The 23671-nt window shown below is 35.3% G+C and overlaps 2 protein-coding genes across 5 annotated transcripts in view; one reads left to right on the plus strand and one right to left on the minus strand.

The window, feature by feature from the left end:
• Window positions 1-646: 646 nt before the first annotated feature.
• clu (clustered mitochondria protein homolog) overlaps window positions 647-23671 on the minus strand; it is a 79671-nt gene continuing 56646 nt past the window's right edge. For all 4 annotated transcript variants that reach the window (XM_088274126.1, XM_088274125.1, XM_088274124.1 and 1 more), the window contains exons 11-23: window positions 22238-22450; window positions 15929-16103; window positions 15345-15450; window positions 14430-14935; window positions 13724-13926; window positions 12862-13068; window positions 11901-12095; window positions 11252-11334; window positions 11037-11166; window positions 9189-9461; window positions 6621-6746; window positions 5658-6079; window positions 647-4862 (exon numbers count right to left, since the gene is read on the minus strand). In XM_088274126.1, coding sequence (XP_088130252.1) covers window positions 4748-4862; window positions 5658-6079; window positions 6621-6746; window positions 9189-9461; window positions 11037-11166; window positions 11252-11334; window positions 11901-12095; window positions 12862-13068; window positions 13724-13926; window positions 14430-14935; window positions 15345-15450; window positions 15929-16103; window positions 22238-22450 — 2754 coding nt within the window. In that variant the 3' untranslated portion in view covers window positions 647-4747. The remainder of the gene's footprint in view (window positions 4863-5657; window positions 6080-6620; window positions 6747-9188; window positions 9462-11036; window positions 11167-11251; window positions 11335-11900; window positions 12096-12861; window positions 13069-13723; window positions 13927-14429; window positions 14936-15344; window positions 15451-15928; window positions 16104-22237; window positions 22451-23671) is intronic.
• LOC148300908 (uncharacterized) lies at window positions 17647-20509 on the plus strand. The gene has a single exon (XM_088274131.1). The coding sequence runs from the start codon at window positions 17910-17912 to the stop codon at window positions 18732-18734; it is 825 nt and encodes a 274-aa protein (XP_088130257.1). The 5' UTR covers window positions 17647-17909; the 3' UTR covers window positions 18735-20509.

Below are 23671 nucleotides of genomic sequence, written 5' to 3' on the forward strand. Positions count from 1 at the left end.
GGACTATTTAGAAAATAATTTGGTTTTCAAATATCAATAAAAATCTGTAATTGTCGTCTCGAACTAAAAAAGTTGTCCAAAAAAGAGAAATAATTTTTCGTTAATTGGATTTTTTTAATTAGAAATTGAGGGTTTGTTTAGCGAGTTCACTTCGGAAAAGTCTTGTCTTTTACCATATCCGCTCCCTATGTGGAGCATATGGCGTCCACAAATTGTTTCCAGGGAAATAGTGATAGTATCCTATTTTATTATTATAGACAGCGGGAGTCCATTCGGTGTGAAGCTACAAATATTTTTGTATGAAAATATTATTCATTATGCGTTGAATTGTAAGGTTAGCCTCAGGGTCTGTCCAAATATTATAACGTATTGGGATTTGAAATGTGTGATGTGGCATTGAATGATTGTATCAAGGTGTGGGGGACACTAGATTCAACTTGTACAATGTGTAATTACTATAATTGTAGCATTGCAACTTTACATACCCATTTTTTTTTACTGTAGTATTTTTGCATTACTAATATGTAGTATATTTTTTAGATTATAAATAAATTATTAACCATGGACAAGTTGCAAGACTACCAATTGAAAGTTTGGTTAAAATTGTGTACTGTAAAGGAAAAAAGGAAAGAATTGAAAAACAAGATAAATCTTCTATTTATTTTATTACAAAGTATTTTGACCTTTTCTCGCAACACACGAGCTCGCTGTGTACATAACTAATTATACGGAATACTGCTGTTTTGTTAATGACAGTAACAACCGAGACAACAACAAAAAAACACTTTCGCTTACTAAATCAACATATCGATTTCCCAAATTAACAATATTATGTTGCAACACACATTAAAAGAAATACAATTCTTTGGAGACATTTGCGGGTTGTAAAAAAAATCACATAAATCTTATAAATACAGAATTGCGAAGATGCAATAGTATTAAACAACCGACTACAACTAAACTACAACTAATAGGAACACAGCGGGGTTTTGGCAAACTTTCAATGCTATTTACAATCTGCTTTTAAAGAAACCAATTGTAAATACATTAAATGATGAAGTTGAAGCCTGAATGCAAAATATCGGTTACGTGTTGACAGTTGCTTCCAAACAACTATTAATTACTTATATACTATTGCATCTTGTGAACAAAGAAAAAACTACAGTTGCTATATTATAGAAATACGTTTTTGACACATACAATAAAGGTAACAGAGAGAAGCAGTTTTTGTTCTTTGAACTATTATGATTTAAAGAGAGAAAAAAAGTTATTTTTACAGGTCAATGTACTTAACAGAGCATATAATTCAATCCAAGGTAATAGTATTCTTTTCCCATATTCAGTTCTCTGAAAAAATTACTAAATATTCTGATATTATTATTTGTTTATTTTACAAAAACTTGATATAAAATTATTTCCGGTTTTCTCAGCAAAAATTAATCAGGCGTTACCATATTGTACTATTTTAGTGTTCAAAATAAAGTATTCATGCATACGCAATGGACAATGTCAAAAATGCATCGTTGTAATACAGCAACTATAATTGTAATAGACTATGTCATACAAAAGTGATCACTTTCTAAAACCGCTGTAAAATTTAATAAATCGCGAATGAAAATCTGCAAAAATTATTTTATGTTTACATATAAATAATTTAGTATAAAAATGCTTTCTTTCGTGATGTTATGTGATGAATTTACGAATAACACTTCATGCTTTTATATAAAGTTACAAACTAGTATGGCCATTACGTCAGGTAAATCTGCTATTGGACTGATTTTAAGAGTTATAATAAAAAATGCGATTATCATAAAAACAAAACAAATTTAAGTCGCTTTAGTAATTATATATATTTACATAAGAATTTAGTTTTTTTTAATTTTATGTCTGTCTTATGAATAAGTTTTTGATCTGTTCATTAAAAAATAATAGATATAATTAGACAGTTTATTTTTTAAGTGTTTACTTTAACAATTGAGATACAAAATTTCTACAGATAGACCAAAAAAACAAATAATTTTCGGTGTTAGAAGCAAACTTAGAATTATCCACCAAAATCCAACAATGAGTCATGATAGCAAGATTAACAAGCTACATTTCAAAATAACAAATGCGTTTAAAATAGCCTGTAAATAACTTTAAAACTGAATTAAAATTCAAAAAATTTTTTAAACAGTTTATATTTTTACAAAACGATTCATAGCTTTTTGAAAATATCTCAAACTCATTTACTGAAAAATTAAAATTTTTCTACTGTTACTCCCAATTGTTTTACAGAAAAATGAGAAACTTTTATTAATAATTTGTATGGTACAATAATTAATGCAAATAAGCTCCTGAACACTTTTAAAAGATCCTTATATCAGATTTTATTTTTGTTTTAATTTTAAACAGAAAGACTTTTATTTTATTGCAAGTATAATATGATTAAAAAAACAGCGGAACTTGCGAATTACATTTTCAATCAAACAAAATACCATCCGAGTTTAGACAATAGCGGTCTGTGTAAAATAAGAATGTAAGAAAAATACATAAGAAAATTGGTTCCTACACATATTCATAAAAAACTACAAAATATCAAACAGTTTTTGTTAGATAGTAATAAATTGAACAATGAAGAAGAGAAAACGATACTAAACTAAACTTACAATCGAGGATTCTCACTACACTATATGCAACTTCTGAACATGTTTGTGTATTCCACACAACAAGGGAGAGTGTTGAGCATCGAACCTACTAACTATTGTAGCCTAACGTTCCACTCGGGTTTAGGCGAGTCGGCGCCCTGACGTGAGGCGTGTTGGTGCTGTTGATATCTCAACATAGATGAAATTATCGAGATGGAAATACAGAAGCGTATTTACAGGCTTTACAGCTTGCATTACATTAAACAGTGATCGCTTAAAACCAGCTAATGACGGCTTTGTAAATACCTAACTTTCATAATCTTCTAACCCCTTAATTGCATAAAGGCAAGGTTATCAGTCCTGCGCTTCTTGTACCAGTCCAGGGTGATTAAATAAATGAGAGTAAAAACCGCTTACATTTATCTCCCCTCCCTGGGAATCTAATCCAGGACCTCCTGCACGGCAGCCAAACCTACATACCACTACACTACGGAAGTGGATATTTATTACTATCTCAATAATTTCTTCATCTTTGTTGAGATATTTCTTCATCTTGATAACAAATAAATCCAGCATTTGAGTTCACAGATTTGAATGCGCTCAAAATACTGTTCTGAGTGCAATCAGCATATTTACCTTCCATGAGGTAAAAGCACGTACTTTTCTGAGCGTATAACTGAATGACAATGTCTCCATTAAACTACTCTGTTCATATCTAATAAAAACAATACGCAAGCTTTAGGTGAACTGATAACGTAAGTAATACATTAAGAAAGTTTAAGAAGACAATGTCCGAGTTACTTAATACAACGCTACAACTAGCCATGCTTTATTTAAGTCTATTATTTAGAATAATTAGTCGTTGGCTTCTTGAAGACTCCAAGAAAATATTTATACAATATACTCCCAATTATTGAGTAATAAAAATTATTAAAAAATTACCCAATTATTCGTAGAACCATTCCATATTTTTGTTTTGTGAAGAATATTTATTATCCTTTCCTTACGGCTACGAATAATTGGGGAAGGCCACAGTCATTTTGATTTGAAATTGAAAAGAAAATTTAGGAGCCATTTTGAAATAATAAGCTGTTACGAATATTAAATTGTTGCTTAATTACAAATTCAGCACTTAGCATGCTGATAAAAATGACAAAACATCTTCGTATTATTATTTGTACTCGGTGACTTCACAAAGTTTAACAATAAATTGGTTTGTAAATCAAGTATACAAGTGAAACCGCCCGTATTTCAAAAACCTTTGCCAACCTCTCGAATGATTCTTCCACTAAATAATTCTCCAAAATTATTAGGTATATTATACACATATCACCTTTTAATTATTGCCATATACTTTGGGATTGAAAATAACCCAGCAGTAAAGTAACTTGTGAAATCCAAAAGTCCAACATAAGTGTCATTAAAATGTTTTTTGTTTGTATAAAAATACAATAGGCCGAAGTTTCTTTAAAATGAAAAAAAATATTTTGAAAGATTCCGGTATACATATTACACAGTTGTATGTATTGCTCGTAAACTTTTCAGCTCAATATCTCAAATTGTGAAATTTGGCACTTAAGATGACTTTTGGATCCCGCTCTCGGATTGCACTAAATATATTATATGAACGTGAAAATGACTCCTTATGAATGCGTTCTGTATCCTACTGCCCAACATTCTCAGGGATAGGCTAATCCCCGTTCGAGAAACTTCTAGAAACCTACAAGTTATAAATTTGAGAGTTTATTAACTTTATTATTGTTTCCATAATGTTACTTTATAATATAAAATAAAACAACTATAATTAGCTTTAAAACAAGTATAAAATATTCACATCAAAATTTAACAAACAACTCCAAAAAACAATTGATATAACAAGGTGAACAAGTTGCGACGATGATAGCGGCCTATACAAAAACAGTCTTATTAGGCGATATTGAACTTTCCCTCCGAACCACCCCGGCCGAATCGCTCCCGGCACTTGAGGGAATTACAAGAGACTATGAACCGTTTGTCAATTTAATCACAGGCCGATTAAATCCGAGCTTTATCGAAAAAAGGATTGGTTCCCTTACTTCCATAAGGTTCTTTCTTCACCCCTCACAGCCGGAGCGCTGTATTCAGCTGCTTCCGGCGACTGCCGGAACTTCTACGTCTTCGGGACTCTTCTCCGGACTGGTCTCTTTCAGCTGCCGCTTCTCCATCTCCGCCTTGAAGTGCTCAATGTCTTGTTGGCTGAACAATAAACAAATATGTATGTAACATTCACTGACCTTAGCTTATCAGTATGAGGCTTTTTCTCCATTAATGTTAATTCTCAAAGCTACAAGCCCAGAATTTAGGTATTTTACCTATTTGTTTACGGACATTAGTACCGGAAAGATCTTGTCAATATTATCTACCAAAACAAAATGTTTGCACTGAGAAAAAAGCGGCATTTCCCCAAAAAGGCTGGGAAATAAAAATGTAAACAATGTATAGAAAGAATTTTCCCTTATTCCTTGCAATACTCAAATTAAACAGACCTACACATGGTGATTTTTTTTTCAACATGACAAAGTATATAAACAATGAATGAGAATTATGATGAAGAAATAGTTGGAAATAAATGAGAATTTTGCTATTCGTTGGATATTTATACATGTGTAATGCAAATGCTAGTTAATTTGTTGCGTGGCTAGGCCCCCAGACAAGATGGTCCGATAACATAGGCAGGCCTGCACTGGAAGATAGTTGCGTCCAACAGAGAACTGGAAGTCCAAGAGGGAGGCCTTTGTTCAATACTGGACACAAGAATAAGGCTGAAGTAGTAAAAGTAGTCGGTTGATTTATAGATTTGGCATTTAATTTGTAGAACGCCATTTTAAGTTATGCATTTAATGTTGGTTCGTTCGTTTGAAAATGCCATAACTTGGCGAAACAATTATCACAAAATAGATTTTTATGTATTTTTTCAACAAGAAAATATAACTCAGAAGACTCAAAAAATCAGTGTTTCATTTAACATTGAATACACAAAGTAGTTAGTACCTGATTTGCACAAAGAGGATCCCGTTGATGACGTTGAGCATGTCGAGAACGGAGCCCATGGAGGGCGGCTGGATGTGGATGGGCGGGGCGCCAGCGGCGCGGCCCGAGTAGATGTCGTTCATCTTCTTCTGCAGCACGACGGCCTGGTGCGTGAGGTGGCGCAGGCAGTCAGAGCTCTCGCGCGTCTTGTCGTGCGCCTCGCCCAGCTGCTGCTTGTAGATGGAGTAGGTCTCGCGCTCGTGCGCCAGCGCGGCCCGGAAGTCCCCGAGGCAGGACAGTGTGCGCGCCAGCAGGTGCCGCGCGCCCGCCGCCTTGAGCGAGCGCGGCCCGTGGCAAGCCGCCGTGAGCGCCGACGCGCGTTCCAGGAACCGCAGCGACAGCTCGTACTCCCCCACCGCGTGCAGGATTAGGGATATGTTGCTCTGGAAACAGTCACATGCTCAGCTCTCTTCACCCCTCGCCGCCGTATTTCCGTCAGCCTAATACTAACTGCCAATCTTACTTTTTTTACAATATTTATTGGTTGCATTAGAAAATTCTCCTTGCCTATGTACAAGGATTTATAGAATATTTAGTTTATATGCCTTCAAAATGATCTTGAATGTGTATAGTTAATAATAAATTAATAAGGTTGATCCCTTTAAACAATACAATGGATTCAATATCTTATTTTAATCAAGATTTGTCACATAGTTCATTTATTTGTCTTATTCATCTTGTTATATTTTCTAAATAAGACACCTACTAAATCTGATAGCTCGTCATGTCCTACTGCGTTATCAATTTTTGTCAACTGCATACTTTCTTTCGCACATTCTGGTTCCAATTTACATCTTTCTTTTTCAAAAATTGCACATATCCACACTAAATAAGTGTGTGCATCTTGTGATGATATCTTATCACATTCACAAATAAAGTTTTGTCTAACTTTAAAACGGAAGAGGTATTCCCGATCTTACTTACATCTAATAAGGCAATCTCGGGGTGGTTTTCTCCGCAGACCAGAAGGGCGAGATAGCGAGCTCGGTACAGTAACTTGAGGGCGCTGCTAACTTGACCATTAGCGAAGCAATACAGAGCCAGATGCGTCTGCAAAAAATACATATTATTATATGAAGATAAGCACATTAAAAAATGATAAGGAAATTAACAAAACCTACTACTAACTAAATTCTACCAATAATATTAGTATGTATCTATTGGATGTATTTTATTTTATTTTTAAATACATTATTTATTGAATATAATTTATATTTGAAGCACTAACTTTGCGATTTTCCATTTTATAATTAAAATGTAACTTTGTTTTAAAATCACTCTAAATATTTTATTTAACTTAATTATAATGTCTACTGGTTTCTGATAAAGAAGCGATTAGCTTCGAAACCGGTAGAGATTATAATTTAGTTATAATAAAATATTTATCTTCTTCTTTTTCCATGTTCGCTCCCTAGGTGGAGCATATGGCCAACACGAGTCGTCTCCAAGTCACTCTGTCACGCGCCATCTCCTTGGCTTCCTCCCAGGTCAGTCCGGCGTCTCGAAGTTCCGCTGAGTATAGTCGGTGAATGGTCGTCAGCGGCCTTCCGGGGCGCCGGAATCCTCGGGGTTGGAAGAAGAGACATGAGGGGTTGATGCCCTCAGGTGGCATTCTAAGGACATGTCCCAACCATGTCCACCTTCTTCTCTTCAGGACTTCCAGTATGAGGGGCTGTTGAGTTCTTCTCCTCACATCGTCATTCCTGACGAAGTCATACCACTTTATACCCAGTATTCGCCTCAGGCATCTATTTTCAAAACTTGCTAGTTTCTTGCTTTGAGCTTTGGTGAGGTGCCACGACTCACATCCGTACAGCAACACTGTTAGGATGCAGGCGTTAAAGAGACGACACTTGGTTTTTGTCGAGTAAAGCAGTGAGTCCCAGACATTGCGCATTTTATTGAATATAGCTCCTGCCATTCCGAGCCGTACATTCAGTTCCTTCTGGACACTACCATCCTCCACCATGAGTGTTCCAAGGTATCTGAAGGTGTCGACTCGAACGAGCGCTCGTCCCTCACAAGTAAGATGTTGATCTCGGTCCGGACAGGCTGAGTTGCACATGACATTGGTCTTTTTGGCGTTCACTCTTAGGCCTAACCGAGCGGAGTTTATTTGGAGGGAGTCAATTATATCTTGCAGGGCTCCGATCGATGTATCTATTAGAACTGCATCGTCCGCATATTCTAAATCGCATAATTTCTGAGCAGGACTCACTGCAATTCCTCGATCCGGTGGAATTGACATTCGTAGGATGAAGTCAAACATGATGATGAAGAGAAATGGGGCTAGTACACAGCCTTGCTTCACCCCAGTAGAGACCTCAAATGGTTCACTGCACACATCATCTATTCTAACGCAGCATTCGCTGTTAGTGTGAAGCGCCCTGATAATGGCCACAATTTTGACAGGAACTCCATATGCTTCTATGATATTCCAAAGAGAAGACCTATGCGGGCTGTCGAAAGCTTTTTCGTAGTCTACAAAACAGCAGGCAAGGGCGCAGTTCCATTCGTTACTTTGCTGTAACAGGCATCGTAAGTTATGTATATGGTCAGCGCACGCCCTACCTGGTAGAAAGCCCGCTTGGTTCTCTCTGAGGACTCGCATTATTGGTTTTTGGATTCTTGCCAAAATTATTTGTGCCAGAATTTTTCCAGGAACGCTTAAAAGAGTAATGCCACGGTAGTTATCACACAACAGCGGATCACCCTTTTTGTGGAGGGCTATAACTTCCCCGTTTACCCAATCCTTCGGGCACCTTTCCTCTTCCCATACCTTTGAAAGTAGGTGATACAGGGGGTCGAGGATTTATAGTGATTTTAAAACAAAGTTACATTTTAATTATAACATTATTTATTGATTTGGCATTAACTTTGTGGAATATGTTGATTATAATTGAAAATTAAACACTTGTCTTCAATTAGTGGTCTAATACAAGTGTTAAACAAAATAAAAAAGCATTTTATGGTTTACTTAGTAAATACCAATATTTCTAAGAAATAATGTTTGATTTAAGTTTTATTTACTAAATAATACTTAAATTAAAAACGGGTAGATTTTACCACAAAATGACTGCCGAATAATTTTTTTTTTTAAATTTATGGTGCGCCACAAATCAGACTTATTCTTCTTTAGTTAGGACGGCTGTCCAAACTTAAAACACAGTAAGGGACATTTTTTTTGCAGTAGGTTTTTTTTTACATTTTTGGACTAAGTAGAATCTATTCAGTCCAAAAATGCAAAAAAAAAAGTACTACAAAAAAAATGTCCCTTACTGTGTTTTGAGTTTGGACAGCCGAGGACTGTGTCCTGTTGTTCTTAGAGTCTGCGCCTAGGAGGTGGATGACCAGCCATGTTTCCATCGTTTAGGTAGTCTGTTACCTCTTATGCATTTGTCTGCTACAAATCAGACTGTTGAGTATATATAATTTAGACTTAGTTTGAGAGAGCTGTGAGCGGTGAGGTAGTTGAGGTAGTTTGCGACTCACGTATTCGGTGATGGTGTAGGGGTGGTCGATGCCGTTGACGCGCTCAGACATGAGCACGGCCTTCTGCTGGTAGGCCATGGCGTCGCGGTGCTCGCCGGTCACGTAGCACAGGCGCGCCACCATGCGCAGGCACTGGGCGATCTCGGGGTGCATGGCCCCGTACACGTTGTTGAGCAGGTTGAGCGCCTCCGCCACCAGCTCGTGCCCGTCGCGCACCTGCCCCGCCTGGATCTTGCTCTGCCCCGTCGTGTAGAAGTTGTACGCGTCCGACGCCTGCCCACAAACCAATCAAAATCACTCAATTTATATTATTTATACAGACAAATGTGTGGCAAAACGATGTTTGATAGATGTTCGAATGATGAAATAAGGAAATAATGCAAGGCTGAGATAAGTATTATCGATAAAATTAAGAAAGGTGTGTTGAGATGGTTTGGACATGTGGAACGTATGAGTGAGGAAAGAATGGTTAAACAAATTTATGAGGCGAATGTAATTGGAAAAAGAAGCAGAGGAAGGCCGAGGAAAACCTGGCACAATCAGGTATGTCAAATACTTGAAAACGGCCAGGTCAGGAGTCGTAATAATCGTCGGGTATGTATGAGGAGATGCATGAATGTAGAAGAGGCGAAGAATGTTTGCAAAGACAGAGTGGTGTGGCGTTCGATTCTCTCTGCCTACCCCTGCGGAGAAGCGGCGTGATGGTTAGTTAGTTAGTTATATTCATTTTTAATTTAAGTTTTACTTAGTGAATACACTTTTTATTAAATCTACTGTGATACATACATGTTTCGATGCATTCCGCATCATGTTAAAACACTGTATGTTCCGCATCATTTTCATAACGTGTTTGAAAATTATGCGGAATGATGCATTCCTCATCATTTTCCAAGCCAAAGTGTTTGAAACATGTGAAACAATAGATTTTAAGAAAAAGTGGTATTTACTATATATTTGAGTAAAACTTAAATGCCTGCCCAATCAATTAATGAAGTTGAATTAACATTTAAAAAAAAATTATATAAAATCATTGATTTCGACCCCTGCCTTGTATGTGGCATGTGTATATATATATATACACATATACACATATACACATATACACATATACACATATGCACATATGCACATATGCACATATGCACATATGCACATATATACACATATATATATATATATATATATATATATATATATATATATATATATATATATATATATATATATATATATATATATATATATATGTATAATGTATAATATAAAACATAGATTTTGTCTAGCCTCCCACTAGTCTGATGATGTCAGTAATGACGAAACCCAATCACTGGTCAAATAAAATAAATGTGGTAAAATCCATATACATAGTTGCTATTTTATTAAACAATTTTACCTAATCAAGTAACCTTTTTACCAAGTACAATCACATTAGTCATTCTAAAATGATTTTTAATGTATGATTTTTTAGTTTTAAAAAGTCTTAAAATCAAACCATATTCTACAAACAATACAAGTGCGATGATGACACAAGATATTATTTTAACTAAATAACTCACTAAGTTTATATATAAATATTTTATTATTATACATTTTGATTCTCGAGAGACGTTTGACAGCTGTTTCATCGCCATAGACAAAATAACGGAGAACATCAGAGATAAACTTAGATAAACATTGACTTCAGTCTAAATTCAAATTATTTTATGCTAGTGAAAAATCACAATCACTTCAATGACCTCATTGAACATTAGCTACTTCAGCTAGTCATAACCAAATAAAATGCGTATTGTGCGAGATAAGCTTGAGAGAACGGTCAGTAACAAATAAAATACATAAGTAGGTTCTCACCCTAGGATTGATGTGCTTCACAACCGGAAATATGTTCATAATATCGGAGCTGTTGAATGTGACCTTATGTTTACTGTCGAAGTCATACTCTCGCAGGAGCAACTGAAGACCAACTTTGATACAAAATGATCTGAAAAATAAACAAATTGTTAAGTAGTGAAAAAATGTAACTTAATAAAAGATAAATAAAAAATATAAACAATGATGGTGCATACCTTAAAAGAGAGATTTTTTGGAAAGCGTATTTTTCCACGGTAGAATCAATACTATCAGTCGGTAGATTCCAGCCCCAATATGACTGAAAATAATGAACAAATAACATTGTTATTTTTTTGGAGGAACGAAAGAAACAATAATAAAAATTAAGATAAAACAATACATTAAAAAAAGAGCAGCAAAACTTGAACTCAGGGAAAAAAGACAGCTGATGTGACATAAAATAAATTCATGTAGGTTGTCATCAATTTTAGGACACATCAGATCGATGCAGCGTTAACTTGATCATAAATTATATGAAGGAAAAGTACCAACACCCAATGGTGTATAGGGCAATCCATTAAATTGATGCAATGTTAATTTGATCGTTTCTTATATGAAGGCAAGGTGATGAGTCGTACTGATGCTTCAGCTACCATTCATTCATTCAAACCCTTATCCGCACCCTATGGTGCATAGGGCACTGCATCATTTAAACGCAGTGTTATCTTGAATGAATATTACAGTGAAAAAATGACTAATATTTATTTGATCCCCCCTGGGAATCGAAACCGGGACCTCCAGTATGGTAGCCGAACGTGCTGACCATCACACTACGGAGGCGGACGCTCAGCTACCAGTCCAGGGTAATATAAAATAAAGCGCTACCTTGAGTTCCTGCTTGATCTGCACCCAGAGGGACTTGGGTGTGAGGTTGGCGAAGCGCGTGGGGCGACGGCGCGCCTTGCGACGCGACGTGGCGCGCGCCTCCTCGGGGGCCGCACACGCGGGCGCCGCGCAGCTGCCCAGCAGGCAGTTCAGGAAGTGCGAGATGGCCGCCGACAGGGACATCAGCTCGCACGCCTGCCAAACAATATACCAACCGTCAGGAGACTTCACAGAGGAGATTATATACAAACACAGATATTTCAAACTATATAAAAATCCTAATTATTTATTATAAATTTTGACATACTTGGATTATTGAGGTATGGTTTTGCCATCAGTATTATAATCACCAAAGAGATTTACAAAATAATTATATAAAATGTGGGATAAACAATCTAATTTTATTTCCGATATCTATGTATTCTTGTCAGTGTCCTTTTATTATAACCTAAAAAAATGTATACCCACACACAGGCCATGCCATTGTGGGATCTTTTTTTAATTAATATATTTATTTTTTTACTTGCAATTATATAATATTGTGAAATAAAAAAGAATTTAAAATAAAGAAAAAAAACACCCAGCAAAGTTTTTAAAAAAGAAGTTGGAGACATAAATCCAATATTTTGTCATCTGGCAATATTCGTAACTGTAAAAACCTTCCGTATCTACTTTTTTCATTCTTATTCAATTTTTTTATATACATTTCTTATTCCTTTGTAAAATACATACTTCATAATGTCGATCGACATATTATTTCTTTCACTATTGTCATGAGGCTTCCTTTAAGATATCACACATTTGATTTTTCTATTTGCATTTGATTCTTATTTTCTTTTTTGTTCTTTGAGTTCACTCAAATTGGCCTATGGTTTATCTCGTTTTGTACTGGTTCAATTATAGAAATAAGATAGGGATAAATAAAGAGATGACAATAAAACTAATGGATGAGCAATCTGACCTGAATGTAGGAAGTGAAGATGTGCTTGGTGGCACGCAGGATGATCTCGGAGACGGCGATGGTGTGCAGGTAAGACAGGGACTTGACCAGAGCCAGAAGGTCGCACACGCGCCCGAGGTAGCGCATGTTAATGCCGCGTGTGTGGAGTGCGTCCGCTAGGGTGCTGCCGTCCATGGGGGCAGACGAATGGTCCATGCATTCTCTTATCTGAAACACGGGTACACTTGATCATTAACAGGCTGATAATCCACTGATAAGAATAAATACGATGTAGAACCATTTGAATAACAGCGTGGGACCGTTTCTTCAAATCTTAAACATAACTTCATTATTTTTTGACATCTCAACATAGATGAAGAAGGATATGGAAGTCTGGGAATTTACAGGGTTTACGACCCTCCTTTGACTGTCATAAACCCTGAAAATAATATCTGTGTTTGGAAACCCTGTAGCCTATCCTGCTCACTTTACACATTGTGTAACATTCACCGATTCTACTCATGATTGGACAATCACACTACTCAAATTCTTGAAACTTCTAGATATATTAAGAAAAATTGTTTATATTCTTCTTCATCTTTATTGAGATGTGAAAAAAGAATGTAAAAAAAATAACTCCTAAAAGGAGATAATCCAGATTTGTGAACAAGTATTTGGACATACTCAAAATGTTGTAAATTAAATACACATTGCCAATATGTACTCATCATTCTCTATTGATTTAATCTAAAACTGTTATTTTTTATTTTGCATTGGTTGTTTATCAATCTTTCAGAGAGTAACTTGATTATTTCAGCATGCCATTGTGCAACGGGAAGAATCAACAGATACTAATTGAAGATAGGAAAATGAAGCAACTCACAAATGTGGGTATCTGTGTCGTGACCAGGAAGGCAGCTGCCTCCTGCACCAAGCGCCTCTGTTTCTCCAATTCTTCGGCTGAGCATGCGTGCTGAATGCCGTCTGAGAACACATCCGGATTGAAGCGGATATCGAACTCCGCTTCTTTAAGTGAGCCCACAGACTTGGCCGCTGCCCTCACTATATCCCGAGTACTCTCAGCCACTAAACAAAAGTCAAGCAATTAATTCATAAGTGACAAGATATGCAAAAATCATATATTCATATTATTTATAGATTTGGCGTTTAATTTGTAGAACTCCGTTTTAATTTATGTATTAAATGTTAAATCAAACACTGATTTTTTGAGTCTACTAAGTTTTATTCTGTTAAAAAAACACAATGGTTAGGAGTCAAAATAATCGGCGGGCATGTAAGAGATGCATGAACGTGGAAGAGGCAAATAATGTTTGCAAAGACAGAGTGGTGTGGTGCTCTATTCTCTCTGCCTACCTCTGCGGAGAAGCGGCGTTATGGTTAGTTAGTTAGTAAGTAAAACAACATAAAAATCAATTTTGTGAGAATATTTTTGCCTAGTTATGGCATTTTTAAACGAAAATTGATTTTATGTGTTTTTTTAACAATAAAATACAACTTAGTAGACTCAAAAAATTAGTGTTTGAATTAAAATTTATAACATATATATTCATATTAAAATTTATACTTACTTTCTTGTTTGTCGCCATTTGATATTGAATCAATAATACTTTCGACGATTTTCTTTCCCTCGTCAGAATCGACTTCTGACTCATTTCCTGGCAATCCTAAATCAATATCACTAGAGTCTTGTAAGCTTTCTTCGAGTGTCTCTTTATTCTCCGCTTCATTTTCTGCACTATCACTAACTATTATTTCTTCCTTTTCTTCTTTCTCGGGTGCCTCTTTAACGGGACTATCATCGGCAGGTTTAACGATATCTTTATCTTTCTTTGCCTGCTCTTTCTTATTTTTCTTCGAGGGCTTGTCTTTTATTTCTAAATTTTCTTTTTTCTCAGTTTTATCGTTACTTATTTCATCTAACTTATCATTAATAGGTTTATTACTATTATCACTTGAGTATTCAATTGCTATTTTATTATCAACATTATTAGCGGACTCTTTGTCCTTTTGTTTTTTTATTCCCAATTGTTGGAAATGGAAGGCAGTATAACGGATAAACATTAAATAACGAGCTCTGGAAAGGAAACATTATAATTAGTATAAATTCTAGTGATTCGATAAATGTTGAAAGTGTGTATCTAATTCTGCAGTGCCTGGGATAGCCTGTATATTTGGGTACTCAAGACACGTCTACTTATTAATGTTGAAATAACATAATAAGGAAACCATGTAATTTTGTATATTAAAAACATTTTTTAGTTAGGCTATTAGACTATTATAATACATGATAAAAGAGTTATTTTATTACATATTTCATACATTATATACATAATATAAATATATATGGAACTATTATATATATTATACCCTACAGTCACTGTCCGGTGATTTCAGACAGGCACGCAAAAAGCTCTGATATAGCAATAATTGTCTCCGGACACCGCAGAATTCTGCAAATGTAACGCATTAGTAATAATACTCACTCAACAAAACTATCAACTAATTCCTGTCGTAAACAACAGAGTTTATGTTTGTGTTCGATCGGGAAACCAATCGCTTTCACCTGCGGACTAAGTTCCACTCCATCCACTGCAAAGAGTAATACAAAGTTAGTAAGAAGAATCAAAAGATAAGGACTTATAAAATACTCAGACCCTACTTGAATCATAAATAGATTTAGACAGCGATAATTTTTATAAATGTTATTAATACTTGATACATAAGCCGTGATATTAATAATCATTAGGTGATTTTTTTAATGTTGGTGCCTACGTAGAATCATATAAAGATGTAGATAGCAATCTTGGTACTAATCAGTACTAATTGGAATATAATACACGATTTTTAATAATTAGTAGCCAATTATAAAATACTTAGTACCTACAATAGAATCATACATAGATTTAGAGAGCGAATAAGTTTTTATTTTAAAAAAAGTCGTTTCAAAACAAGAGGAAAAGGGGGAGCTTTTAGTCAACTTTTATTGCGGTATCCTCTCTTAAAGATTTTTTAAGAGCTTAGAATAAGCTCGAAACTTTATTTAAAGACAAAGGGTCGTGTCACTCACACTTCAGGAAGTTGACATCGGGTGGGAACGTGCGCAGGAGATCTAAGATGTAATGGCGCCCGTCGTTGCCCACAATGCCCTTGCACTCCACGCTGGAGCACAGCTCTACAGACTCTCCCTTGGCGCTCACCACCGAGTGGGGCAAGATCTTCAGCTGCTTTCCGGCCTTGCTGAGCTGGAAATCATATTCAAATCATTAACATCAATTCCATTTTCAATTTATTTATTTATCGATAATATACATATTACAAACTTAAATTTAAATCGTATACATTAACAAAAATAGAAAATAAACAAGAATACTATTGCCAAAGGTGTAGAAGAATCCAACTTCGGAAAACTCCTTCAGACACATGGAATAGATCAATATCCAATGAGATATTGTACAACATAGCGGTAACTCTTCCTACAGGCATAACCATCAGCAGGTTGGTCCTGTGTATAGGAATGTGAAACAATCTATGTCGACGCTGTCTTAGGTAACTAAAAAAAGACAATCTACATAATTTCTAATGTTGCAAGGTGTTTGCAAAATACTTGGAGCGATATAATCATTTGAAATGAGTTTTTAGACTGTTTCTTCGAATCAAATAATGGGATTGTGATAACTTGTGACATTTTAGGTTAATAAAGGCTGAGATCGTCTTCAGCACAGGACATCCCAGTTGAGACACATTCTTATAATTTATATAAAATATTTATAAGAGAAATAAGAGAGCAGGTGACGCTTATAAGCGTTCTATTTGCTTAGTTTGGGTAGAGGGCAAGAGACACCAAAAACCATTGTACAGATTGGAATTGAGTCTGCGGTTACTTGTGATTAGTATATGATCCTAATTAGTATACTGATTAGGGTCAGGGTTGATGAAAAAACCGCCCGATAACAACAATGTTTAAAATGATTAAAAAAAACTCATTTTACATAATAAAAGGAACTCTATTACTTTTTGGGATCTTTAGTATCATTGACAGACATTTTGCAAACGCAAACCTTTAATTTGTGTCAATGATACATGATATTGGAAAATGGTTGCTATCACCACGGAAAATGAGTAACGTTTCCTTGCAATATATCACTAGTGTAATGGCAAAGGGGTATTTCTGTCGAATTTTTCATTTTCTATGTTTGTTCCACAATATGTTCAAAATAGTGTATTCCATAATCTGGCAAAAGGATTTAGCTGTAGTTGGAATACTTATTAAGTTTTATTAAGATATGCACATATAAAAATACATAAACAAATGATTTATTTAATTTCACAAGTTTGTTTTTGCTCTCCTGTAAAATTTGGTTTGAGACAGATATACCCCTTTGCCTTTACACTACCGATATATTAGTAGTGATATAAGGTTCTGTAAAGTTCTGTTATTCAAATATAATTGTGACAATTATTGGATAAGTAGCAAATAAATACCTGTGTAAAGTTTATGTTTCCCCATCATTTAATTAGAACAAAACGATCAAACGTGTGAATATTTCGTGACGGCTATGTGTGATTCTTAAGTGCAAGTGTTAGTAAAAGGAAGGAACCTTTATCAACGGTAAAAAACTGTTTTTAAAATACTGTTATTATTACGGACATTAAATTGACAGATAAGTGCTTTCTCTACTTACATACAGAGGTCACTAGTATAAAGTGAAATGTCTATAGTTACGAGGGTTACAGTTAGCTTGGACTAGCCGACTACAGATGGCAGCAATACCGAGTTTGACAGCTAGCATCTTTTTTACTATCTAACCATCACGCCGCTTCACGCAGGAGTAGGCAGAGATAATAGAACGCCGCGCCACTCTGTCTTTGCGAACAGTATTCGCCTCTTCTACGTTCATTCATCTCCTCATACATACCCGCCGATTATTTCCACTCTTAACCTAACTGCTTTCAAGGATTTGACATACAATTGTAAATAAGAAATTTAAAAAATATATATATATTCGTAATTAAATAAATAAATACTCGCAAGCAAATTGAAAATTAAAATGCCACCCAAAATTTCTAAATTAAAGATCTCAGAAAAAGGCTCTCCAGCATCCTCAGCTCCTCAGTCTCCGCAGCCATTATCGGCTGAGATAAGCAACGCTATATCTGTCCTCCAATTGGAAGTCCAGAAGATGGCCGAGATGGCGGAGAGAAATAGGGAAGACATTTTAAACAAAATTAATATCTTTCAACAAATGTATATGGATATCCTAACGAAGGTAACGGAAGTCAGCGATAGAATCTCAGCCGTCGAGTTTGAAAACCAAGAACTTAAAGCAAGATTGGCCCACGTTGAAGAAAGATGTGACGCCAGATTATCACGTATAGAACGGGATGAGAATCGTCGGGAACAATTTCTGCGTTCTAACAATATAGAAATATCCGGGTTTCCAGAATCAACCAAAGAGGATCCGATGGAAATCGCATTTAAAATATGCGGCGCATTAAATATTGAAGTCAAAGCTTCTGATATTGAGTCTTCACACCGAGTGAGAAAATTCCAACCCTCAAGTAAGCCTAAAAACTTGATCGTTAGAATTAAAGAATCGAAAACGAAATATCAACTGGTCACTTCGAGCCGTAAAAAAAAGGGCCTATCTTACGCCGAACTGGGGCTCCCAGGTTCTGGCAAAATTTATATAAATAATCATCTTACCCTCTTCAATAAACAGTTGTTGAGGAGGTGCAGGGATGCAGCTCAAAAAGCAAATTTTAAGTATATTTGGGAAAAAAATGGTGAAGTATTTGCAAGAAAGAACGACACTTCTCCATTTTTTAAAATATCTTCCGAAGACGAAATTAAAAAAATATTTCGTGATCACTAAATTTCTGTATTTCTTTTTAATAGCTTTTTATTATGTATTACTATTCGCCTCAATTATTGTAATAGCATTGCAAATTCCTATCTATCCTATACACTTCCTTCCCTCTCACACAAGCTTCCCTTTCTTACACCCTGCAACCCATTTACTTTTTACCATTACACTTATTTTAATGTTAATTTGGGTGCTCAGTCTCATTCTTTTCATAACTAAATTTATTTCTGTAAAGTTATTCTGTTTTGATATAGAGTCAAAATGGAATTACTCACCTAATTCATCAATATTTTACATTTCCAGCGTCAAAGATTTCATCGACTTTGCGTATATTATTGTTTTGTATTTACCTTGCTTTTCTTCACAGGCGCGAGTGACCTAAAAATTTACTATCAAAATTCACGCGGGCTTCGAGGGAAAACTCACGAATGCCAACTAAATATTTTGAATAGTGATTATGATGTTATATGTTTCACGGAAACTTGGTTATTGGATGGTATTCATAATAGCGAACTCTTTGATTCAAGATATTGTGTATTTAGAAGAGATCGTGACTACGCTAATCTTAATTGTAAACTTGGTGGTGGTGTTCTAATCGCAACTCACAATAGACTCAACGCAACATCAAACGTTGTCTGGAATTCCGCAGCTGAAGATATTTGGGTTTCATTTGATATTAACTCCAATAAAAAAATCCACATTTGCTGTTCATATCACCCTCAGGGACGTAATTATACCTCAAGTCTTGTAGCGCATCTCAACAGTGTAGAAACTGCACTTTCTGACAAACCTTATGATATTCTTCTTTTGCTAGGTGACTATAACCTACCTAAAATTGACTGGATTTTGGATGAGGGTAGTAATTCACTCTCACCTACAAATTATGATTCGGATACTAGTAGACTACTTGTGGAATTCTTAGCTTTACACGGTTTACTACAATTTAATAATGAACGCAACAGACTTAATAGGATTTTAGATCTCGTTATGACTAATTTTATCCACTGCCTTACATCTCATTGCACGCATCCGATTGTTCCCGAAGACAGCCACCACAAATCTCTAATAATTGACTTTCAACTTTCATTCTTGAATCCCACAAGATGTCTGAAGCCAAACGCAAGAGAAGTCCAGCTATTCCACAAGGCTGATTATTCCAAAATGAAAGAGGACCTCGCTCAAGTAAATTGGGATCTTGAATTCCATGATATGAACGTAAATGATTCTACGGATAAATTCTATAACATTATTTATAATATAATTGAATTACGTGTCCCTAAAAAAATAGTTTTTAGCCCTAATCAATACCCCCCTTGGTATAGCAAAGCCCTAATAAAGATATTGAAAGAAAAATCTAAATTCCATAAAAAATGGAAGAAATTTAAACAAGTTGAAGATTTTCAAACTTTTTCCCTCTTAAGATCTCGTCAAAAAACCGTTCATAAAATATGTTACGAAAAATATATTGAAAGTGTGGAAGAAACCTTGAAAACAAACCCAAAAATTTTGTGGTCATTTTCTAAATACAAAAGATGTAACAACTCTAATCTACCGTCGTCAATGCATTTAAACAATGTATCTTCCTGTGACGGTTTATCCATATCAAATCAATTTAACGATTATTTTAAGTCCGTTTTTGTACCTGACTCTTCTGGCAGTACATCATGTATGGCGCCTCCTCAAACTAATGATAACGAAACAAGCACTTCATTGAATATAATTGACTTTGATCGACCTACTGTCCTTAAATACCTTAGTAATATTGATGTCAATAAGGGTCCTGGTTCAGACAGTATTCACCCTTTGCTTATTAAACATTGTGCTGTGGAACTTTCCATTCCGCTCTCCAAGTTGTATACACAATCTTTTAGAGAGGGATGTTTTCCCTCCGTGTGGAAGAGAGCACTCATTACTCCTATCCACAAAGGTGGTGACCGATCCGATATCAGTAATTATAGACCGATATCCAAACTTCCACTTTTTGGAAAAACTATGGAAAAAATTGTCACGGATAAAATCAACCCAGTAATAAGAAATGACATTATATTGAACCAACACGGATTCTTAAGAGGCAGGTCGATTGAGTCAAATTTGCTTGAGTTCAATCATTTCATACTATCGGCCATGGAAGAGGGCTACCAGGTGGACGCCATATATACTGATTTTGCCAAGGCCTTCGACAAAATAAATCACAATGTCTTGATTCGTAAGATTCGCGAAATGGGTATTCATGGTGATCTTCTTAGATGGCTCATTTCTTATGTTGAAAATAGAAGCCAAGCGGTAGCGGTTCTAGGATTTACTTCTAATTACATTATGATTCCTTCTGGGGTTCCCCAAGGATCCCACCTGGGCCCATTATTATTTTTAATATACATAAACGATATTAACAAATATATCAATCAAAATTTTCTCATGTTTGCTGACGATACCAAATTATTTATACGAGTCAAGTCTTTAGACGATTGTTCAATGTTGCAAAACGATCTCGATAATCTAGTGTCTTATTGTAATCTTAATCAGCTTTTTCTGAATGTCAATAAATGTTTTAGCATTACGTTCACAAGGAAAAAAAATAAAATTATGTTTGATTATGAAATTAACAATAGTCGGCTGACCAGGAAAACTGAATTAAGAGACCTTGGTGTCATAATGGACGAGAAACTTTTGTTTTCTTCACATATTGCAGCCTGCGTTAATAAGGCCTACAGAAACTTAGGTTTTATTTTTCGAACCACTAAACCATTTAAAAATACATCATCTCTTGTAACTTTATATAACGCTTATGTTCGTAGTCACCTCGAATTCGCCTCAGTCGTTTGGAACCCTCAGTACGCTATATATATAGCTCAACTTGATCGTATTCAAAATAAATTTCTAAAAATGATGGATGGTAAGCTTCATTTAAGTTTCAACTCTTATGAAGAATCTTTAGCCTTCCATAAATTATCTTCACTTAGTAAACGTAGGAATATATCAGATTTATGTTTTTTGTATAAAGTTGTAAATAATATGACTGAGAGCCCTTATCTTCTTGCGCAGATACCTTTTCACTGTCCAATTAGAATCAATAGGCATAGTCATACCTTTTATAATCCAGCACCAACAAAGAACTATACAAAAAATTCCTTTATTTATCGAAGTTGTGGAAAATTTAATGAATGTTGTACCGACCTTGATATGTTCTACTCCAATCTTTTAAAATTTAAAGCTAAATTGTTCGAAATCTTATAAACCTAAAAAAGTAATTCTATTCCCTGTCCTTTCCTTTTCTTTCTTTCCTATCACTGCCATCTCCTTTTCTCTTTATCCCATCCTTGTCTCATGTCTCTTCCTTTATATAGACCTCTCTTATGTATAGTTGTGAAGAACTATAATTGGTACTCATGATTTTATTTTTTGTATTCTGTATGTATCATATATTGTAACTGTTGTTCTTCCTTCCAATAAAAAAAAAAAAAAAAAAAAAAAAAAAAAAAAAAAAAAAAGGTAGTTGTGACAAGTCAAGTTACCAGTTCCATGTACTTGGGATGCGTAAGGACGGTCTTGCCAAAGTCGATGCTGCCGTAGATGACGCTCTGCTCCTGCTCCTTCTCCAGGATGCCGGGGATGATGGACTGCGCCGTGACGCGGAAGCCCCTGTAGTCGATGACCACGGTGCCCAGAGTGTACAGCCCCTCCAGGTCCACGGCGCTGTACACCCGCACACCCTGCAGGTCATTCCTCTGCAACGCAAACACAACATTCACCCACACCATCTCACCATCTCAGAACTATAACATTACTAACTATCTACAAGCAGAGAAAGCTGATGTACTTCGGACACGTCATGAGAAATGAAAAATATCGTCTTCTCCACCTAATCATACAAAGAAAGAATGAGGGGCGAAGAACTCAAGGACGCCGAAGGACATCATGGCTGAAAAACCTACGACAATGATTTGGCAGAAGCACCAAATCTCTGTTCCGAGCTGCAGCACCTAAAGTGAAGATAGCCATGATGATCGCCGATCTTCGTTACAAGTGGCACAGAAAGAAGAAGAACAACTAACTACAATGATTAAAGAAACACTATAATGTTATTATTCAGACCTGACGATGGAAGTTTAGCTTCCCAAACTAGTAGTCTTTAATAAAACTCAAATGGTATAAAAACAAGTGTTTCTTTAATCATTGTAACATGGCTTACCACAAAGTTAATGCCGAAACAAAAAATTAAATACTAACTAACTAATTAACCATCACTCAGCTTCTCCGCAGGGATAGCCAGAGAGAAAAAAACTAACTAAACTCATCCATAGATGGCGCCGAGAACTCACATTTGAAAGAAGGTATCAGTTCATGGATATATATACATCTTCCGATATTTGAGTAATGTTATTATCAATTATGGGTAAAATGGTGTATGTTACATGTGTATTATTTTAAAAATAAAATAATTGTATAATACCACTCATTGAGTTTTATTTCATTACAAACGACTAGTTTCAAAAACCACAGATGTTTTCATCAACGGGTGATTGCAAACTAACAAGAAAAAAAAAACAAAGTAAGTTATTAGTGTACTCAAAATTTGGCTATGAAGTATGAAACTTGTTTCATTAATTGATTTGGCAGTCACTTTGTGGTAAAATCTTTCTATATTTAATTTAAGTTTTATTTAGGAAATATGTACCACTATTTCTTTTCCCCCCTATTGTCTCTATGTTCACACTGATAAGAAATAAAAAATAAAAAATAAATGAAAATAAGAAACAACTCCTACACCTTCTTCAACCATCAACGTCCGGAGAACACAATTCTAAAATTGAGACTTCGCTACACATACAGTGTTTGAATATGATGCGGAATGCATCGAAACACGTGTCACAATAGATTTTAAGAAGTAGTGATATCTACTAAGTAAAACTTAAATTAAAAATTAAACTAAAAAATAATAATGAGCT

Source organism: Brachycentrus maculatus, unplaced genomic scaffold (assembly GCF_059751285.1).
Source record: "Brachycentrus maculatus isolate JH-2025_06_01 unplaced genomic scaffold, ASM5975128v1 h1tg000635l, whole genome shotgun sequence".
NCBI classification, from domain to species: Eukaryota; Metazoa; Arthropoda; class Insecta; order Trichoptera; family Brachycentridae; genus Brachycentrus; species Brachycentrus maculatus.

Excerpts from the sequence above, each read along its gene's own strand:
- LOC148300908 (XM_088274131.1), top strand. The coding sequence starts at position 17,910 with ATGCCACCCAAAATTTCTAAATTAAAGATCTCAGAAAAAGGCTCTCCA.